The sequence below is a fragment of the Tauraco erythrolophus genome, chromosome 12 (assembly GCF_009769465.1).
Source record: "Tauraco erythrolophus isolate bTauEry1 chromosome 12, bTauEry1.pri, whole genome shotgun sequence".
Taxonomy (NCBI): domain Eukaryota; kingdom Metazoa; phylum Chordata; class Aves; order Musophagiformes; family Musophagidae; genus Tauraco; species Tauraco erythrolophus.
Window position 1 is genome coordinate 24,473,598 of NC_141476.1, and position 15,541 is coordinate 24,489,138.

The 15,541-nt window shown below is 53.7% G+C and overlaps 2 protein-coding genes across 2 annotated transcripts; both read right to left on the reverse strand.

Annotated features, from left to right (window-relative positions):
* Positions 1-1,261: 1,261 nt before the first annotated feature.
* Positions 1,262-4,307, reverse strand: LOC147528028 (antigen-presenting glycoprotein CD1d-like). Its single transcript, XM_086619296.1, has 5 exons — positions 4,235-4,307; positions 2,719-2,979; positions 1,856-2,137; positions 1,468-1,752; positions 1,262-1,386 (listed from the first exon to the last, which is right to left on the reverse strand). Exons 1-5 carry the CDS (start codon positions 4,305-4,307, stop codon positions 1,262-1,264), a joined length of 1,026 nt encoding a protein of 341 aa, XP_086475422.1.
* A 6,167-nt stretch (positions 4,308-10,474) lies between these two features.
* Positions 10,475-15,541, reverse strand: LOC104383119 (antigen-presenting glycoprotein CD1d-like). Its single transcript, XM_086619297.1, has 5 exons — positions 15,373-15,541; positions 13,972-14,229; positions 11,106-11,387; positions 10,723-11,011; positions 10,475-10,571 (listed from the first exon to the last, which is right to left on the reverse strand). The coding sequence occupies exons 1-5, from the start codon at positions 15,539-15,541 to the stop codon at positions 10,475-10,477; spliced, it is 1,095 nt and encodes a 364-aa protein (XP_086475423.1).

Below are 15,541 nucleotides of genomic sequence, written 5' to 3' on the forward strand. Positions count from 1 at the left end.
AAATTTCATGAAGGGTTTAGTCGGCAGTAGGTGATCCACACACACCTAAAGAAACTAACGAGACGTCCATCCTTAAAGCTATCAGGAGTGATTAAAATGGAGACTCTTTATCAAGAACTGTCTGCCCTTGGAGAGAACATCCCAGAAACTGCATAAACTTTGTTCTCATGTTTTTCTGAACTGTGAACATGCAGTGACTTGGGGGAAAGGTAATTCTGGCAGGGGAAGATCATGACCACCGACTCGCGGACCACCCGCCCTAAGTACACTCCAGACCCAAAAGAAAGGGGCGGAGGAAGAGAACTGAGCATGTGAACTAATTTGCATGTAAAGTGAGAGAAAATTAACCAATTGCTTCAGAATATGTAAATACGTTATGAATTATGCATGATTGTAGTGTATAACTAATTTTCTGTCCAGAAGCTGGGTGTGCATGCTAGGAGGAGAAATCCCCCGTGCACCCAGCACTGCAATAAAGAATACCTGCTTTCTAAAACTCCAAAACGAGTCTTGGAAAGTTCAGTTTCCTTTTCAGGTATCAGGCAGCCCAGAAAGCCAACCGTGTCCTGGGCTGCATCCAAAGCAGTGTAGGCAGCAGGTTGAGGGAGGAGATTCTGCCCCTCTGCTCTGCTCTCGTGAGACCCCACCTGGAATACTGCGTTCAGCTCTGGGTCCCCAACATCAGAAGGACATGGAGCTGTTGAAGTGAGTCCAGAGGAGGCCACAAAGATGATTGAAGGGCTGGGGCACCTCTGCTGTGAAGACAGGCTGAGAGAGTTGGGGCTGTTCAGCCTGGAGAAGAGAAGGCTCCGAGGTGATCTTATTGCAGTCTTCCAGTACCTAAACGGGACCTGAAAGAAAGCTGGAGAGGGACTTTTTACAAGGGTATGTGGTGATAAGACAAGGGCCAATGACTTTAAACTGAAAGAGGGGGGATTTAGATCTAATCTAGTCTGAGGGTGGTGAGGCACTGGACCAGGTTGCCCAGAGAAGTTGTGGCTGCCCCATTCTTGAAAGAGTTTAAGGCCAGGTTGGATGAGGCTTTGAGCAACTTGGTGTAGTGGAGGGTGTCCCTGCCCATGGCAGGCGGCTTAGAACTAGATGATTTTTGAGGTCCCTTCCAACCCAAACCCTTCTATGATTCTGTGATTCTATTATAATCACAATCGTCTCCCTCCAGGTGATAGCGTCAGTTCAGCATCCTTTTCAAATATCCTCTCTCTCATCTGCTCTAAATGACTCTTAAAACAGTAATTGAAAATCAGAATATGAGGGATTGTGCCCCATACAGGTACTGCCACCACCAGAATCCCCCGACAGAGACGGCAGCCACAAGGAGCAGCACTGTGATGGCAACGCGGATGGTTGGAGCTGCGCTCTGGTTTTCTGGGACAGGGATGGAAAAGGGTGTCAGGGACAGTGGCTGCCGCCTGCACACTGCACCCGGACCCCACGGGTGGCACCTACCCCACGGGACGAGGAGGCTGTGAGTGCCCAGGCTGCAGTGGCGCACGCGGCAGGCGTAGCTGTGCCCGTCGCGGGGGGCCACGGCCAGGACACTGCGTAGCTGATAGGTGAGGTCAGCGTTGGGCAGGATGGCGCTGGTGTTGAGTGCCGGGCCCGGCGGCACCTCCTGGCCATCCCGCAGCCAAGCCACGCTGATGGGCTGCGGGTAGAAGCCTGTGACACGGCAAACCAGCAGGATCTGGGCTGGGCTGGGTGTGCGGGCGAAGACCGTGGCCACAGGCGGCTCTGGGGGGCAAGAGCCAAGGGTTGAGGGGAGCCCTGGTGAGGCACTGCTTGGCCCAGTGTGGGGGGCTGTGGGGTGGCCATGCCAGGGTTGGAGTGCTCTTACCTTGTCTCTCCAGATCAGCCTTCCCATACCTGCACAGAGTGAGGATGTAGCTGTGGCAGGAGATGGAGAGGATGTGCTCCAGGAGCCCTGAGACAGCCTTCTTGCTGTTGAGGGACTTACTGACCAGCTCTGCTAGCCGGGATGACTGCTGGAGCTCCCAATGCTGCCTCTTCACCTCGAAAGCTACAAGATCTCTGCCACCCTCCCCGACATCCATGAAGCCCCAGCTTGTCCTGTTGGGGTGCAGCACACAGCCCGCACGGATCTGAAGCACCAAGGGGTCTGCCAAGGGCAGAGCCGGTGGAGAGGTCCTGTGAGTGTGTGGGACCTGGGTGGCACGAGGTGGGATGTGGCTGGGAGGCACATGCAGGGGTGTGATGGGCAGCGGGCTGCGACGGGCAGCGGGATGCAATGCATGGCAGGACATGGGGCCATCCTGCAGGAAGTCCTGGGACACCCTGCAAGCCCTCAGTCCCCTTGGAAGTTCAAAGTGGATATGGGGCCAGTCAGCACACGACAATTGCTCAAACAGGATGTTGCCTCTCAGAATCTTTGCCCCCAAGTTTCTCTTTCCCTAATCTGTGCTGTGCGGGTCCTGCAGCCCCAGTTAATTTGGTGGCAGCTTCCCAGTGTGCAGAGGGGTCCCTTCATGCCAGATGGCAGGAGCCCTGAGGGATGTTTTCAGTGCGATATCATCCCTGCCCCTGCTAGCCATGTGCCCCATCAGCCGCAGCATTTCTCTTCTGCTTTTAGGAGCCGTTGCACCCTATGACACCCCACGAATGCTCCCGTGGTGGGGAGGGGGCACAGCTGGAACCAGGGAAAGGGGCTGGGGATCTGGCTGGTGTTGTCCCCATACTCACAGTCCTGTTGCACCCACTGGATCATTTCGTGCACATATCGGACCAAATTGCGCAGAAAAAGTTTGGATTGGGACTTGATCATCTCTGCCTCACCCTCGACTGTGGCTTGACGGGCCCAGGGCTGGTGGAAGTGGATGCTCCAGTTTGCAGGATCCAATGCGAAGATGGGCACATCCCCCAGGAGAGCCACTCCAGATATCTCAGCAGAGCTGATGTTGGCAAAGAAGCTGGTCTGGAGGAGCTGCAAAACCCGTGTCTCTGCTAGGAGAGAGGATGAGGATGGGAAAGGCTATAGGAAAGAGGAAACTGTAGGAAAGAGGAGATGAGTAAGGAGGCTGGAGGGGAAACAGGAGATTCAGACTAGATATAAGGAAGAAATTTTTTACGATGAGAGTGGTGAAACACTGGACCAGGTTGCCCAGAGGGGTGGTAGATGTCCCATCCTGGAAACATTCAAAGTCAGGGGTTCTGAGCAACCTGGTCTAGTTGAAGATGTCCCTGCTCATTGCTGGGGATTGGACTATGTGACCTTTAAAGATCCCTTTGAACCTGAACTGTTCTATGCCTCTGTGCTCTTCACCCCACCCCACAGGGACCTGCAGCAGCCCGCACCTGGCCCTGCCTGGGCAAACCCCCAGCCCTGTCTTCACTGGACTCCCACCTCCTCACCCACTCAGGCTTGCTGTCCTGTCTGAACTTCCTCTGCCCCTGCTGCTCTTTTTCTTTCTCTATTTTACTTTTCAACAAGATATTTCTCTCCCATACAGGATTTCAGGCCCCTCATTCCCTTCACGACTCCCTCTATTCCAGTGTCTGCTGTCTGACTGTGCGGAGCAGATGGTGGGGTCACCTCAGCACTTGTTTGAGGAGATTCTTCCCCCAGAAGAAGCACTGGTGCCAGGACCTGCATCAGACCTGCACGTGGGGCAGAGGATGTGAAAGACGGAGGAGGGGAAAGGGTGTTTTGTCCAGATTTGGGGGCTCCTGGACATTGGGAGCTCAAAGAGACTGAACCCTGACAGGGGCAGGAGGGTAGCCCAGCCCAGAGATCAGTCCCACGTTTCAATGTCCGCTGCTGCCCCCTCCGGAAACGCCTCCAAGGTCTGATGGGGCTGCGGTGAAACGCTCTGTGCGATGGCAGTGCCTGAAACACCCTCTTGCAGGTGCAGCTCAGCAACAAAGAAGGGGCTGCTGGAAGGGCCCATAGCACCATGTGGAGCTGAGACCCCGCTGACACCCACAAGCTCCCTGCAGGAGGAAGGCACTTTTGGGGGAATCCAAGCACCCCAGGCCTGGCTGGGAACCCCTGGCCCCACTTCTTGGGTGCCTGAGCTGCCACGCTGGAGCCAGTGGGGCATGAAGCCCCGAGCTGTAGGCAGGGACACAGAGAGTGGGGAGGGGCAGGGCACCTTTGGGTGCTGCGTGGTGGGGGGTGGCCGTGCCTTATCTGAGGAACCTGCGGGGTCCTCTGGCAAGGGAGCGAGAGCGGTTGGGGTGAGCCAGGGCTCCCACTTACCCTCCGGGTCTGCCCACATCCCAGGTAGGAGGAGTGAGAGAAAGAGGAAGAGGAGGAGGTGAGGGGGCTGCATGGTGCGTGCGGCGAGGCTGAAGCAGCAGCAGCAGTGACTGCGGAAGGAGGAAGCGCTTGTGAGGTCCCGCACTTCAGCCCAGCCCAGCAGGCACGGTGGGGGCTCTCGACCAATGGACATGTCGAGGAGGGCCCCAGAGGTCCCGAGCCAGGGGCTGGGAATGTGCGTGAGGGAGGAAAGCTGAAATAAGATTTGGGCATGAAGTGCTGTGACAGCCTGGGACTGGGGAGAGCCCCGCCAGGAGGAGTGGGCGGGGGTAGACTAGGCTGCTAATATTTATAGTGTGAAATAATTGGCTGCTGAATTATAATCACTATCGTCTCCCTCCAGGTGATAGCGTCAGTTCAGCATCCTTTTCAAATATCCTCTCTCTCATCTGCTCTAAATGACTCTTAAAACAGTAATTGAAAATCAGAATATGAGGGATTGTGCCCCATACAGGTACTGGAAAAGACCTGAACATGTCACTCAATATGCTCTCAAGATGTGGCATTTCGTTATCCCAAAGTACTAAACTTCCTCGATTCCAGGGTTGCTGAGTGTACACATGCAAGACTGGCACAGGACCAGCTGCATCTGCACCCACGGGGCAGCGGCACCTCCTGCAGCAGCTTGGATGGCAGCTTTAATGGCTGCCGCAGGTTCCCTGGCAGCATGGAATACATTCCTATAGGACAGGGAGGAGGAGGTAGCAGGTGCAAAAGGAGGGGGTTCACAGGGCAGAGCAGCAGAATCCACAGCAATTTAGAAAGCAGAGTACTCATGATCAGATGAGGTTTTGAATTTTTTCACCCTTTTACTTTTTTTCTGAGCTAATGCCCTATTGTCCCAAACATACTAATAGTCCATTTGTCCTGGGAAACGGTCAAGGGGACATCACTGCCCTGCAGCCAGCTGCTATGGAGGGAGAGCTTAAGGTCTCCTTAAGGCTGCTAATATTTATAGTGTGAAATAATTGGCTGCTGGTCAAACCACAAGTATATGCATCCTTTTCTGGACTTGGGGGTCTCTGATAATCTGGTTTAAATCAGTTTCATGCCCTTGTCCATGATCCAGGGGCTGTTGTACCCAGGGGTTCATGTTTGATCATGAGTCCTGTTGTTCCTTAACGAGCCTGAACCAAAGTACAGCCAACTTGATTAAGGAGTTGAGTGTATCCGTCACATCCTCTCGGTTGTACTTGGAACAGTTTCCAAGTTTCTTTCGCATCATGAAGAATAGCATAAGACAACACTCTAGAACCATAGAATCATCTGGTTGGAAGAGACCCTCAAGATCATCGAGTCCAACCATTCGCCCTGCACTGTCAGGGTCACTAAACTGTGTTCCTCAACACCAAATTCACACGGTTTTTAGACACCTCCAGGGATGGAGACTCCACCACCTCCCTGGGCAGCCTGTTCCAATACTTCACAACCCGCTCTGTAAAGAAATTTTTCCCGATATCTAACCTAAATTTCCCCTGGCGTAACTTGAGGCCATTCCCTCTCGTCCTGTCATTCATAACATGGAGAAGAGACCGACCCCCATCTCCCTACAACTTCCTTTCAGGTAATTGTAGAGAGCGATAAGGTCCCCCTGAGCCTTCTCTTCTCCAGACTAAACAGTCCCAGCTCCCTCAGCTGCTCCTCATAGGACAAGTTCTCTAAACCCTTCACTAGTTTTGTTGCTCTTCTCTGAACCCACTCCAGCACCTCAACGTCCTTCTTGAAGCGGGGGGCCCAAAACTGGACCCAGTACTCCAGGTGTGGCCTCGCCAGTGCTGAGCATAGGGGGAAAAATCACTTCCCTGCTCCTGCTGGCCACACTGTTTCTGATCCCTGCCAGGATTCCGTTGGCTTTCTTGGCTGCTTGGGCACACTGCTGGCTCATGTTCCATCGGCTGTCGACCAGCACCCCCAGGTCCTTCTCTGCTGTGCAGCTTTCCAGCCACGCTTCCCCAGGCCTGTAACGCTGCAGGGGATTGTTGTGGCCCCAGTGCAGGACCCGGCACTTGGTCTTGTTGAATTTCATACAGTTGGCCTCGGCCCATCGTTCCAGTCTGTCCAGGTCCCTCTGTAGAGCCTCCCGACCCTCAGGCAGATCAACACTACCTCCCAATTTAGCGTCATCTGCAAACTTGCTGAGGGTGCACTCGATCCCCTCATCCAGATCATTGATAAAGATGTTAAAGAGAAAAGCCCCAACACCGAGCCCTGCAGAACACCACTGGTGACTGGCGGACAGCTGGATTTAACTCCATTCACCACCACTCTCTGGACCTGGCTGTTCAGCCAGTTTTTGATCCAGCGAAGTGTACACCCATCCAAGCCATAGGCAGCCAGCTTCTGCAGAAGAATGTTATGGGAAACAGTGTCAAAGGCCTTGCTAAAATCGTGGTAAACAACATCCACAGTTCTTCCCTCGTCCACTAAACAGGTCATTTTATCACAGAAGGAGATCAGATTGGTCAAACAAGAGCTGCCCTTCATAATCCGTGTTGACTGGGCCTCATCATCTGACTGTCCTGTACATGTCGCATGATAACACTAAGGATGATCTGGTCCATGAGTTCACCTTGCACTGAGGTCAGACTGACAGGCCTGTAGTTCCCTGGGTCTTCCCTCTTACCTTTCTTGTAGATCGGAGTCACGTTTGCCAACCTCCAGTCAGCTGGTACCTCCCCTGTTAGCCAGGATTGTTGGTAAATGATGGAAAGTGGCTTGGTGAGCACTTCTGCCAGCTCCCTCAGAACTCCTGGGTGGATCTCATCCGGCCCCATAGACTTCTGCACATTTAAGCTGTGCAGCAGTTTGCTTACTGTTTCCTCTTGAAAGAAACCTTGATAATGCTCTCCATTTCCACCGTTTGGTTCTAGAGGCATATCACCCATTGAGCGGGTCATTCAGCTGTGTGGCTGAAAGGGTATGGAACTTACTACCATGCATTTCAGTCAGTGTCCTCTGGGAAGGGAAGAGGGCAAAAGGGAGGAAATAAACCTTGAAATAGTAATTGTAATCAAACCAATAACAAAGATGTTTTTTCCTTAGCACTAATCTGAGCTCCTTGGGGGCTCCATGTGGGTTGGACAGCTTTCTGAGGTGCCTTATTAAACACATGAGCAAATGGACTAAGCCACAGTTGTCACCACGTGGTTAAATTTATTCCAGTGTGTCATTCAAATAAGAGCACTTATATTTTTCCATTGATGTTGCGTATTTTTTTCTGCTTTTCTTGTGTGCATTTGGAGTCTATAAAGCACGTCTATAATTCTATTGCTGTGGTGACTAGTTAGAAAGATAGTTTACATGCTTAACTCTTCGTCTTGCAAACTTGCTGAGCGTGCTAGACCTAATAAACCACGCATATAGTTTACCCATTTGGCTACAGCTACACATGCCTATTGAATGGTGTGCTAAACTGAAATGGCATTACTAGGTAATCCACGTATAAACATATGCTTTTAAAAAGCAGTAGAAACTGTTGCCCTCTGCTACTCTTCCTTCTCGAAGGAGTTACTGCATATTTTCAATTACATCAGGTAGTCGATTTTAATATCAGTGTTAAGAGTGCTACTATGAAATGATGTAGCTTGCTACTGTGGGCTATATGATCATTTAAATGAATGCCAAGGAAATTTTTACTCCCTCTGCACCAAAGCATTAGTAGTCCTATCCAGACCTATGTTCCAGTGCATGAGTCTTCTTCCTATAAAATTAACAGATGCTGGTTTCTGCAGTGCAGCTGTGTATTTCTGATGAGTTCTAACTTTTGTAGTGTAGAATCTTAAAGACAGTAGGATGTGCTCAGTACAGTAACGTTGGGAACATAAGCCTTCAGAATACACAAATCATGATCTAAAATTGTGACATTAGAAAGACATTAGGGTTGAAGTGGGGGGAAAGGTCTCTCAATTCTATCAGCGCGTTTCCAAATGTCAGTAACTAGGAGCGTGGAAAGCTCAGTTGATATGAGGACCTTAGGGACCACACATGTGGCTATGAGCTATATGAAATTAAATTGCAAGCTATGTTTTCTTTTTTGAGTTATTGAATTACTACAGAATGTGCCAACTGTGTCTGAAAGATATATGTGGTGCCTAGCAAGGAAGAGGTTTTCTACCTCTTTACTGCTCTTTAATATTTTTATAAATGATGAGGATACAGGAGTTAAATGTACACTAAGTAAGCTTGCCAATGATACTACAGTAGGAGGAGCTGTGGACTCCCTCGAGCCTTACAGAGAGATGTGGGTAGACTAGAGATCTAGGCATGACCAACCATATGAAATTTAACAAGAGCAAGCACTGGATTCTGCACCTGGGACAGGGTAGCCCTGGTTATCTCTGCAAACTAGAGGACAAGAGGCTGGAAAGCAGCCCCACAGAAAGAGATCTGGGGGCTTGGGTTGATGGCAAGTTAAATACAGCTGTCAACAGTGTTCCCTGGCAGCCAAGAGGGCCAACCATGTCCTGGAGTGCATCAAGCACAGCATAGTTAGCCAGTGGAGGGAGATGATTGTCCTGCTCTACGCTGCACTGGTGTGAATACTGTGTGCAGTTGAGTACTGTGTGCAGTTTTGGGCACCTCAATATAAGAAGGACATCAAACTATTAGAGCGCGTCCTGAGGAGGGCAACCAAGATGGTGATAGGCCTCAAGGGTAAGACTTAGGAGGAGTGACGGAGATCACTTGGCTTGTTCGGATAATTCATCTTGGAGGAGAGAAGGCAGAGGGGGGACCTCGTCACAGTCTACACCTTCCTCAAGGGGGGGCATCTGGACAAAGCTTAGTTCGTGGGGGGCAGGAAGGGGTCCGCGGGGACCGAGCAGGGACAGTGGGCCTGTGGAAGCCCACTCCCATCCCTGGAAGTGTTCAAGGCCAGGCTGGATGAGGCTTTGAGCAACCTGGTGTAGCGGAGGGTGTCCCTGCCCATGGCAGGGGGGTTGGAACTGGATGATCTGTGAGGTCCCTTCCAACCCAAACCATTCTGTGATTCCATGATTCTGTGATAAGAGGAACAGGGAACGGGGAGTTGAGGATGAGGAGGTGGGCCAGTGCAGGGCCGGGGATGTGTAGGGAGAGGGAGGGACCTGTAGGGAGTGGGGGAGGCGATAGGGATGGGGTAGGGAAGCAGTGGGAAGGGGGATGAGGAGGGGTACAAGGACGAGTGCCTGAGTGGGTGGATAAAGTGGCGCCCCTTACCCGCGAGTCACGCAGGAGAAGGGGCAGGCAGGGCTGGGGCACCCTGGCCGGTGGCCGTGAGTGCTGGGGAATTCGAGTGGGAGCACGGCCATCCCCCTGGCTGCAGGTGCGCCCCCATGGCCACGGTGGCACCGTGACACCTGGAGCAGTGTGGGAAACCTGTCCACTCTTTCCAAACCCTGGCTGTGGGCTGCATCCGCTGCCCCTGTTGGGAATGTCCTTCGTGGCTGCTTGTGCACGGCACAGACGTCTCTGTCCCCTCTGTGCCGCTGCCCCCAGCACTGAACCAGGCGGGTTTGCCCCAGTGTGGCTGTATTTCCCACGGGCCAGGTGAACTCTGTTCCCACAGCTGGCCACGTGTCGGGGCTCCCTGTGCCCCTGAGCTGTGTGCTGGCCCCGCGCCTGTTTGTCACCATCCCCTCGTCTCAGGGACCGGGATCTGGTGCAGAGGTGCTGATGTGGCCCCAGAAGGGTGGGTGGGGGAAGATGGACCTCCCTTGCCCTGTCGCATCACTGTCTCAGCCTGTGTTGACACTGGCTTGAGTCCTGCTCTTTTGGTGGGGAGCCAGGTGTGCCCCAGGACTAGGGGCTAGGGCCAAGGACACTCCGTTGGTGTTGGGAAGCTGTCCCGGTGTTCACCCTGGTATGAGGAGTGTAGGCATGCCCCTGTGCTACACCAGGGTTCTTCCCATCTGTCCTGGGGTGGGCAGGAGCGGCGTGATGTCATGTGCTTGTGGGCACTGGGCATGGCACACCAGGAGTTCCCACATGTGTAGGGATGTTAATTAGAGGTTTATTATGAGGGAGATGTTGGGGGCCAAAGTGGCCCTGGGGCATCCCCGGCATGGTGTGTCCAGTGCTCTCAGCTCCTACAGGAGAGGAAGAGATTAATGAAGCTGGACAAGGGCAGGCAGCCCTGGCCAGGCAGCTCCCACCCGCCATGGCCTGAAGCCCAGGCTGGTGCAGCTGGGTGAGAAGGAGACCTCACCTGCGCCTGTAACACCAGATGGCCCCAGCGAGGGCTGCAGCCATGGTCAGCAGCACTGCGATGGTGATGCCAACGCCAAGAGCTACCTTGGAGCTGTCTGGAGGAGAGAGAAGAGAGAGGGTTGTGGGTGCACAGGAGGCCTCGGCCAGAGCTGCCAACGAAGCTTGACCCACTATCTTCCAGGGACTTGCAAGGAGCCAGGGTCCTCTGCCCACACCTTGTGCCCCAGCCCCACAAGTGTCACCTACCCCACGGGACGAGGAGGCTGCGAGTGCCCAGGCTGCGGTGGCGCACGCGGCAGGCGTAGCTGTGCCCGTCGCGGGGGGCCACGGCCAGGATGCTGCGTAGCTGATAGGTGAGGTCGGCGTTGGGCAGGATGGCGCTGGTGTTGAGTGCCGGGCCCGGCGGCACCTCCTGGCCATCCCGCAGCCAGGCCACGCTGATGGGCCGCGGGTAGAAGCCTGTGACACGGCAAACCAGCAGGAGCTGTGCTGGGCTGGGTGTGCGGGCGAAGACTGTGGCCACGGGCAGCTCTAGGGGGCAACAGCCAAGGGTTGAGGGGAGCCCTGGTGAGGCACTGCTTGGCCCCAGTGTGGGGTGGCCATGCCAGGGTTGGGGTGGTCTCACCTTGTCTCTCCAGAGCTGACTTCCCATACCTGATGAATTTCTTCATGTGGTCAACACAGGTGACATTGAGAAGGTGCTGCAGGTTCGCAGAAAAGTCAGTGAAGGTGGTGAACTGCCTCTCAACTTGTGCCGCCAGCTCACTCTCCTGCCGCCTCTCCCAGCGGCTGTTGTCCACGTCGAAGCGAAGGAAGTCCTTGCCATTGTAGGCGAGGTGGTAGAATTTGGTATAGGAGCCATTGGGGTACAAGTCGCAGCCAGCCGCGCCCTGGAACACGAAGGGATCTGGAGGGAATGATGGCCATCATGAGTGCAGCTGGAGCTGGAGCCTGAAATTGCACTCACTGCTTTGGGCACAGCCCTTTCCCCTTCCTCCTGCACACCAAGCCATTCTTCCCCAGGGAGAAGACAGGGAGAAGGGCCAAAGCTTGATTAGAGTTGAAGCTGGCCAGTGTTGCATCAGACAACAAGAAAGGCTTTTTAACGTATATTGATAGCAAGAGAAGGTCTAAAGAAAACATTGGACTGATACTTGTTGAAGATGGTCGCCTGAACAATAGGGATGAAGAAGAAGCAGAGGCATTCAGTGCTTTTTCTGCCTCTGTCCTTAACAATACTGGTAGACCTTGGGCTGCCCAGTTCTCCGAGTCAGAGGTCCATGACTTCAAGAACACTGACTTTCCATTCGTGGACAATGAAATTGTAAGGGACCAGCTGTATCAACTGAATGTTCACAAGTCCATGGGGCCTGATGGGATTCATCCCAGCGTACTGAAGGAGCTAGTGGATGTTATGGCAGGACACCTCTCGACCATCTCCCAAAGGTCTTGGTAGTCTGGAGAGGTCCTCACTGAGTGCAAGCTAGCTAACGTTATTCCAATTTACAAGAAGAGTGTGAGGGAAGACCCAGGAAACTACAGACCTGTCAGTCTAACCTCAGTACCTGGAAAAAATTATGGAGACCGTACTGGGTGCTACTGAAGAGAGCTTTCAAAGGACAACGCAATCATCAGGCACAGTCAACATGAGTTCACAAATGGAAAGTCTGTAAATAATTTGATGTCCTTCTATGATAAAGTCACCCACCTAGCCACCTAGTGGGTGAAAGGAAGGCGGTGGATGTAGTTTTTCTGGATTTTAGTAAGGCTTTTGGTACTGTCTCTCACAGCATCCTTCTGGACAAGTTGTCCAGCTGTGGAGTGAGTGGGTTCGCCATGTGCTGGGTGAAGAACTAGCTGAAGGGCAGGGCTCAGAGTGTTGTAGAGAATGGGGCTGCATCTGGCTGGTGACCAATCACCAGCAGCGTTCCTCAGGGCTTAATCCTATGGCCAATGCTGTTCAATATTTTGGTCAATGATCTGGATGCAGGAGTGGAATGCACCATTAACGAGATAGCTGATAATGCAAACCTGAGATGTGCCATTGAGTCTTTTGAGGTACAAGAGGCCTTGCAGAGAGATCTAGATAGATGGGAGCATCGGGAAATCATCAACAGCATGAAATTTAACAAAGGCCAGAGCCTGCACCTGGGACAGATAACACTGGACACAAATGTAAACAGGGAGAGAAATGGCTGGAGAGCAGCCCTGCAGAACGGCATCTGGAGGTGCTAGTCAGCAGCAGGTTCAATAGGAGTCATCAGTGTGCCCTGGCAGCCAAGAGGGCAACCCACCTCCTGGGGTGCATCAAGCACGGCACAAGCAGCTGGTCAAGAGAGGTGTTTATCCTGCTGTATTTAGCACTGGTGTGGCCTCACCTTGAGTACTGTGTGCAGTTCTGGGCCCCACCGTTTAAGAAGGACGTGAAGGTACTAGAATGTGTCCAGAGGAGGGCAACAAAGCTGGTAAAGGGTCTAGAAGGTATGTCCTATGAGGAGCAGGGGAGGACTCTGGACTTGTCTAGTTTGCAGAAAAGGAGGCTGAGGAGTCAGCTCGCTGGTCTCTACAGCTTTCTGAGGAGGGCATGTGGAGAGGGAGGTGCTGATTCTTCTCCCTCGGATCCAGGGACAGGATGCCTGGGGATGGTTCAAAGTTGCCTCAGGGGCAGGTTCAGACTTGACATTGGGAAGCTTTCCTTTACGGGGGTGGTTGATGCCCAAGCCTGTCAGCGTTTAAGAGGTATTTGGACAGTGCCCTTAAAAATCTGTTGTAACTTGTGGTCAACCCTGAAGTAGTCAGTCAGTTGGACTGGATAATCATTGTAGGTCCCTTCCAACTGAACTATTCTAGTCTACTATAGTCTGGTCTATATTCTGTATTCTGTTCCCCCATGTCACTGCTCTGCTTTACACCAGGTGTGTGCTTCTCCCTGCGAATGAGAAACCCATCCTGAGCCCTGTAGCTCAATGTCCTCAAGCTGCCCCTGCCCACAACAGGATCAGGAGCCATGACAAAACGGGAAGCACTGCTCTGGGGAAGTGATGGGACATGGGGTGCAGGCGAGTAGGAGGATGGTGGCACTCTGCCCAGTGCCCTGCCCTTGGTTAACCAGCACTGCACCAGTGTGTGGGGCCAGGCACTTGCTTCATGTGATGCATCCTACAGACATGAGCGGAGAGGCCCCTTTAACCTTCTACTCCACTTTCTCAGTTGACTTCTCAGATGGGATTTGGGGTGCTTGGAGAGCAATAAGGGGTGGTGGTATGAGGGCGTAAGTGGAGCTAAACACTGCCAAAGTTTTGCTGGGACAAGAATGGCCCTGTGTGACCCAAGCACAGGACAGGTAGTTGGTGGTCTTGCTGGTGCAGGATGAGGCCTATTCCTTGCCCTGATTTGGCAAAGCTGTTGGTGGTGGCTCTGAGCTCTGCCTCTGAGCTCCTTCTCACAGCTCCCTGCCTTGAGCTAGGAGGTGCTGAGCACCTGGTACTCACAGGATGTCTGGTACAGCCTGACGTCGTCGGACAGGGACAGGACGAAGTTGTGCAAGTAGATCCTGAACAGGTTTTGCAAGTTCTCCCACTCTTCTGCAGGCAGGGCTGGGTAGACCCATGGCTGGAGGTAGACGATGTTCAGTGTGTCTTTCTGCACGGCAGCGAAGATGATGTCCTCCAGGGTGGCCCAGGCCGAAATGTCCACAAAGGTGGTGTTGTGGAAGACAGAGGTTTGGAAAAGGTGGAGTTTACAAGAGCCTATGGGGAGAAGGGAGAGAGGAAGCTGTGTTGGTGTGCACGAGGATGGAGGAGGACAGGTGCATGAGGTCAGGGGACTGCCAGCTCCAGTGCTGGAGGGAGAGTGGCTTGCAGCATCCCTGGGGACAGGCAGCGCAAAGTGGGGTAGACAGGCAGGGTGGGGGAAATCCCCTGGTTTGACTCAGTTTGCAGTTTCCTTCCACAGCCTCTCTAAGCCTCTCCCTGCTTCTCCTCTAATTTCCTTTTTCAGCCGCCTACCTCCCCAGCGTGACCTGGGTCACAGTTCTGTCACTTAGCCGTGCGGAATGGATGGCGGGGGAGCTGGGTGCTGGTTTGGGGTGATGCTTCCCCCAGCAAGGAGCATCCGTGCCGGGACCCAGGTTCACTAGAGACCTGCACACAGTACAGGGGCTGGGGAGGCTGGGAGGGAGGGGCATTTCACCCCAGTTTAGGGGCTCCGGGGCACTGCTCGAGACTGAACCCTAACAGGAGGCAGGAGACTGAGTTTGGTGCTGCAGCACTGAAAGAGGGTCCAGTAGCAAGCAGGGCAGAGTGAAGCCTGTTTTGGAGCAGTGGGTGCCCCCTGGCCAGGGCGCAGTGAGCGCCTGCCCCCAGAACGGGAAACACAGGCTGGGGCTGCAGGTGAAGGCTTGTTGTAGCTGCAGGAGGAATCTTTGAGCGTTGTTTCACGGGGGAGCATGCAGAGGATCCAAGGACCCATCAATTGCAAGAGAAATGATTTGGCAGGCTGAGGGCAGTGCCCAGGACCTGCTCAAGGGGTTGGAGCCCAGTGTAGAGCTGTTGTGCCATGAGGGTCTGAGAACTGCTGGTGTCCGCAGGTTCCCTGCAGGAGGAAGGCGTCTTTAGGAGCACCTCAGCACCCCAAGCCTGGATGAGGGACCTCTTGCCCCTTGGCTGCTAAGGCACCTGAATCCCAGCGCCAGTGGTGCTGTGCTGGGCAGGATGGTGTTAGGCAGGGAACCCCGAGCAGGTGTGCAGGGATGGGGCACCTTTAGGTGCTGTGGGATGAAGGGTGGCACCTTGGTGGTGATGGCCGTGTCTGTGCCCACCCCCTGCCACCTCTGTGGAGTCTCGCAGTGCAAGGAAGGGAGCAGATGGGGGTGAGCGAGGGCTCCCACTTACCCTCTGGCTCTGCCCACGTCCCAGGGAGGAGAAGGAGGAGAAGGAAGAGGAGGAGGCGGTGGTGGTGAGAGGGTTGCATGTTGCCAGTGGGAAGTGTGCAGGAGCAAGTGTCGCAGGAGGAGGAAGGGGCCACACTTCTCCCCAGGGCTGCTGGTGGTTCCAGTGTCAT

Excerpts from the sequence above, each read along its gene's own strand:
- LOC147528028 (XM_086619296.1), bottom strand. The coding sequence starts at position 4,307 with ATGCAGCCCCCTCACCTCCTCCTCTTCCTCTTTCTCTCACTCCTCCTA. Across the intron at positions 2,138-2,718 it reads CCAGTGGGTGCAACAGGACT|ACCCCTTGGTGCTTCAGATC; the intron begins GTGAGTATGGGG and ends TGCCCTTGGCAG. Across the intron at positions 1,753-1,855 it reads GGCTGATCTGGAGAGACAAG|AGCCGCCTGTGGCCACGGTC; the intron begins GTAAGAGCACTC and ends CTTGCCCCCCAG.
- LOC104383119 (XM_086619297.1), bottom strand. The coding sequence starts at position 15,541 with ATGACACTGGAACCACCAGCAGCCCTGGGGAGAAGTGTGGCCCCTTCC. Across the intron at positions 14,230-15,372 it reads GACGTGGGCAGAGCCAGAGG|GCTCTTGTAAACTCCACCTT; the intron begins GTAAGTGGGAGC and ends TTCTCCCCATAG. Across the intron at positions 11,388-13,971 it reads CAGGCTGTACCAGACATCCT|ATCCCTTCGTGTTCCAGGGC; the intron begins GTGAGTACCAGG and ends CATTCCCTCCAG.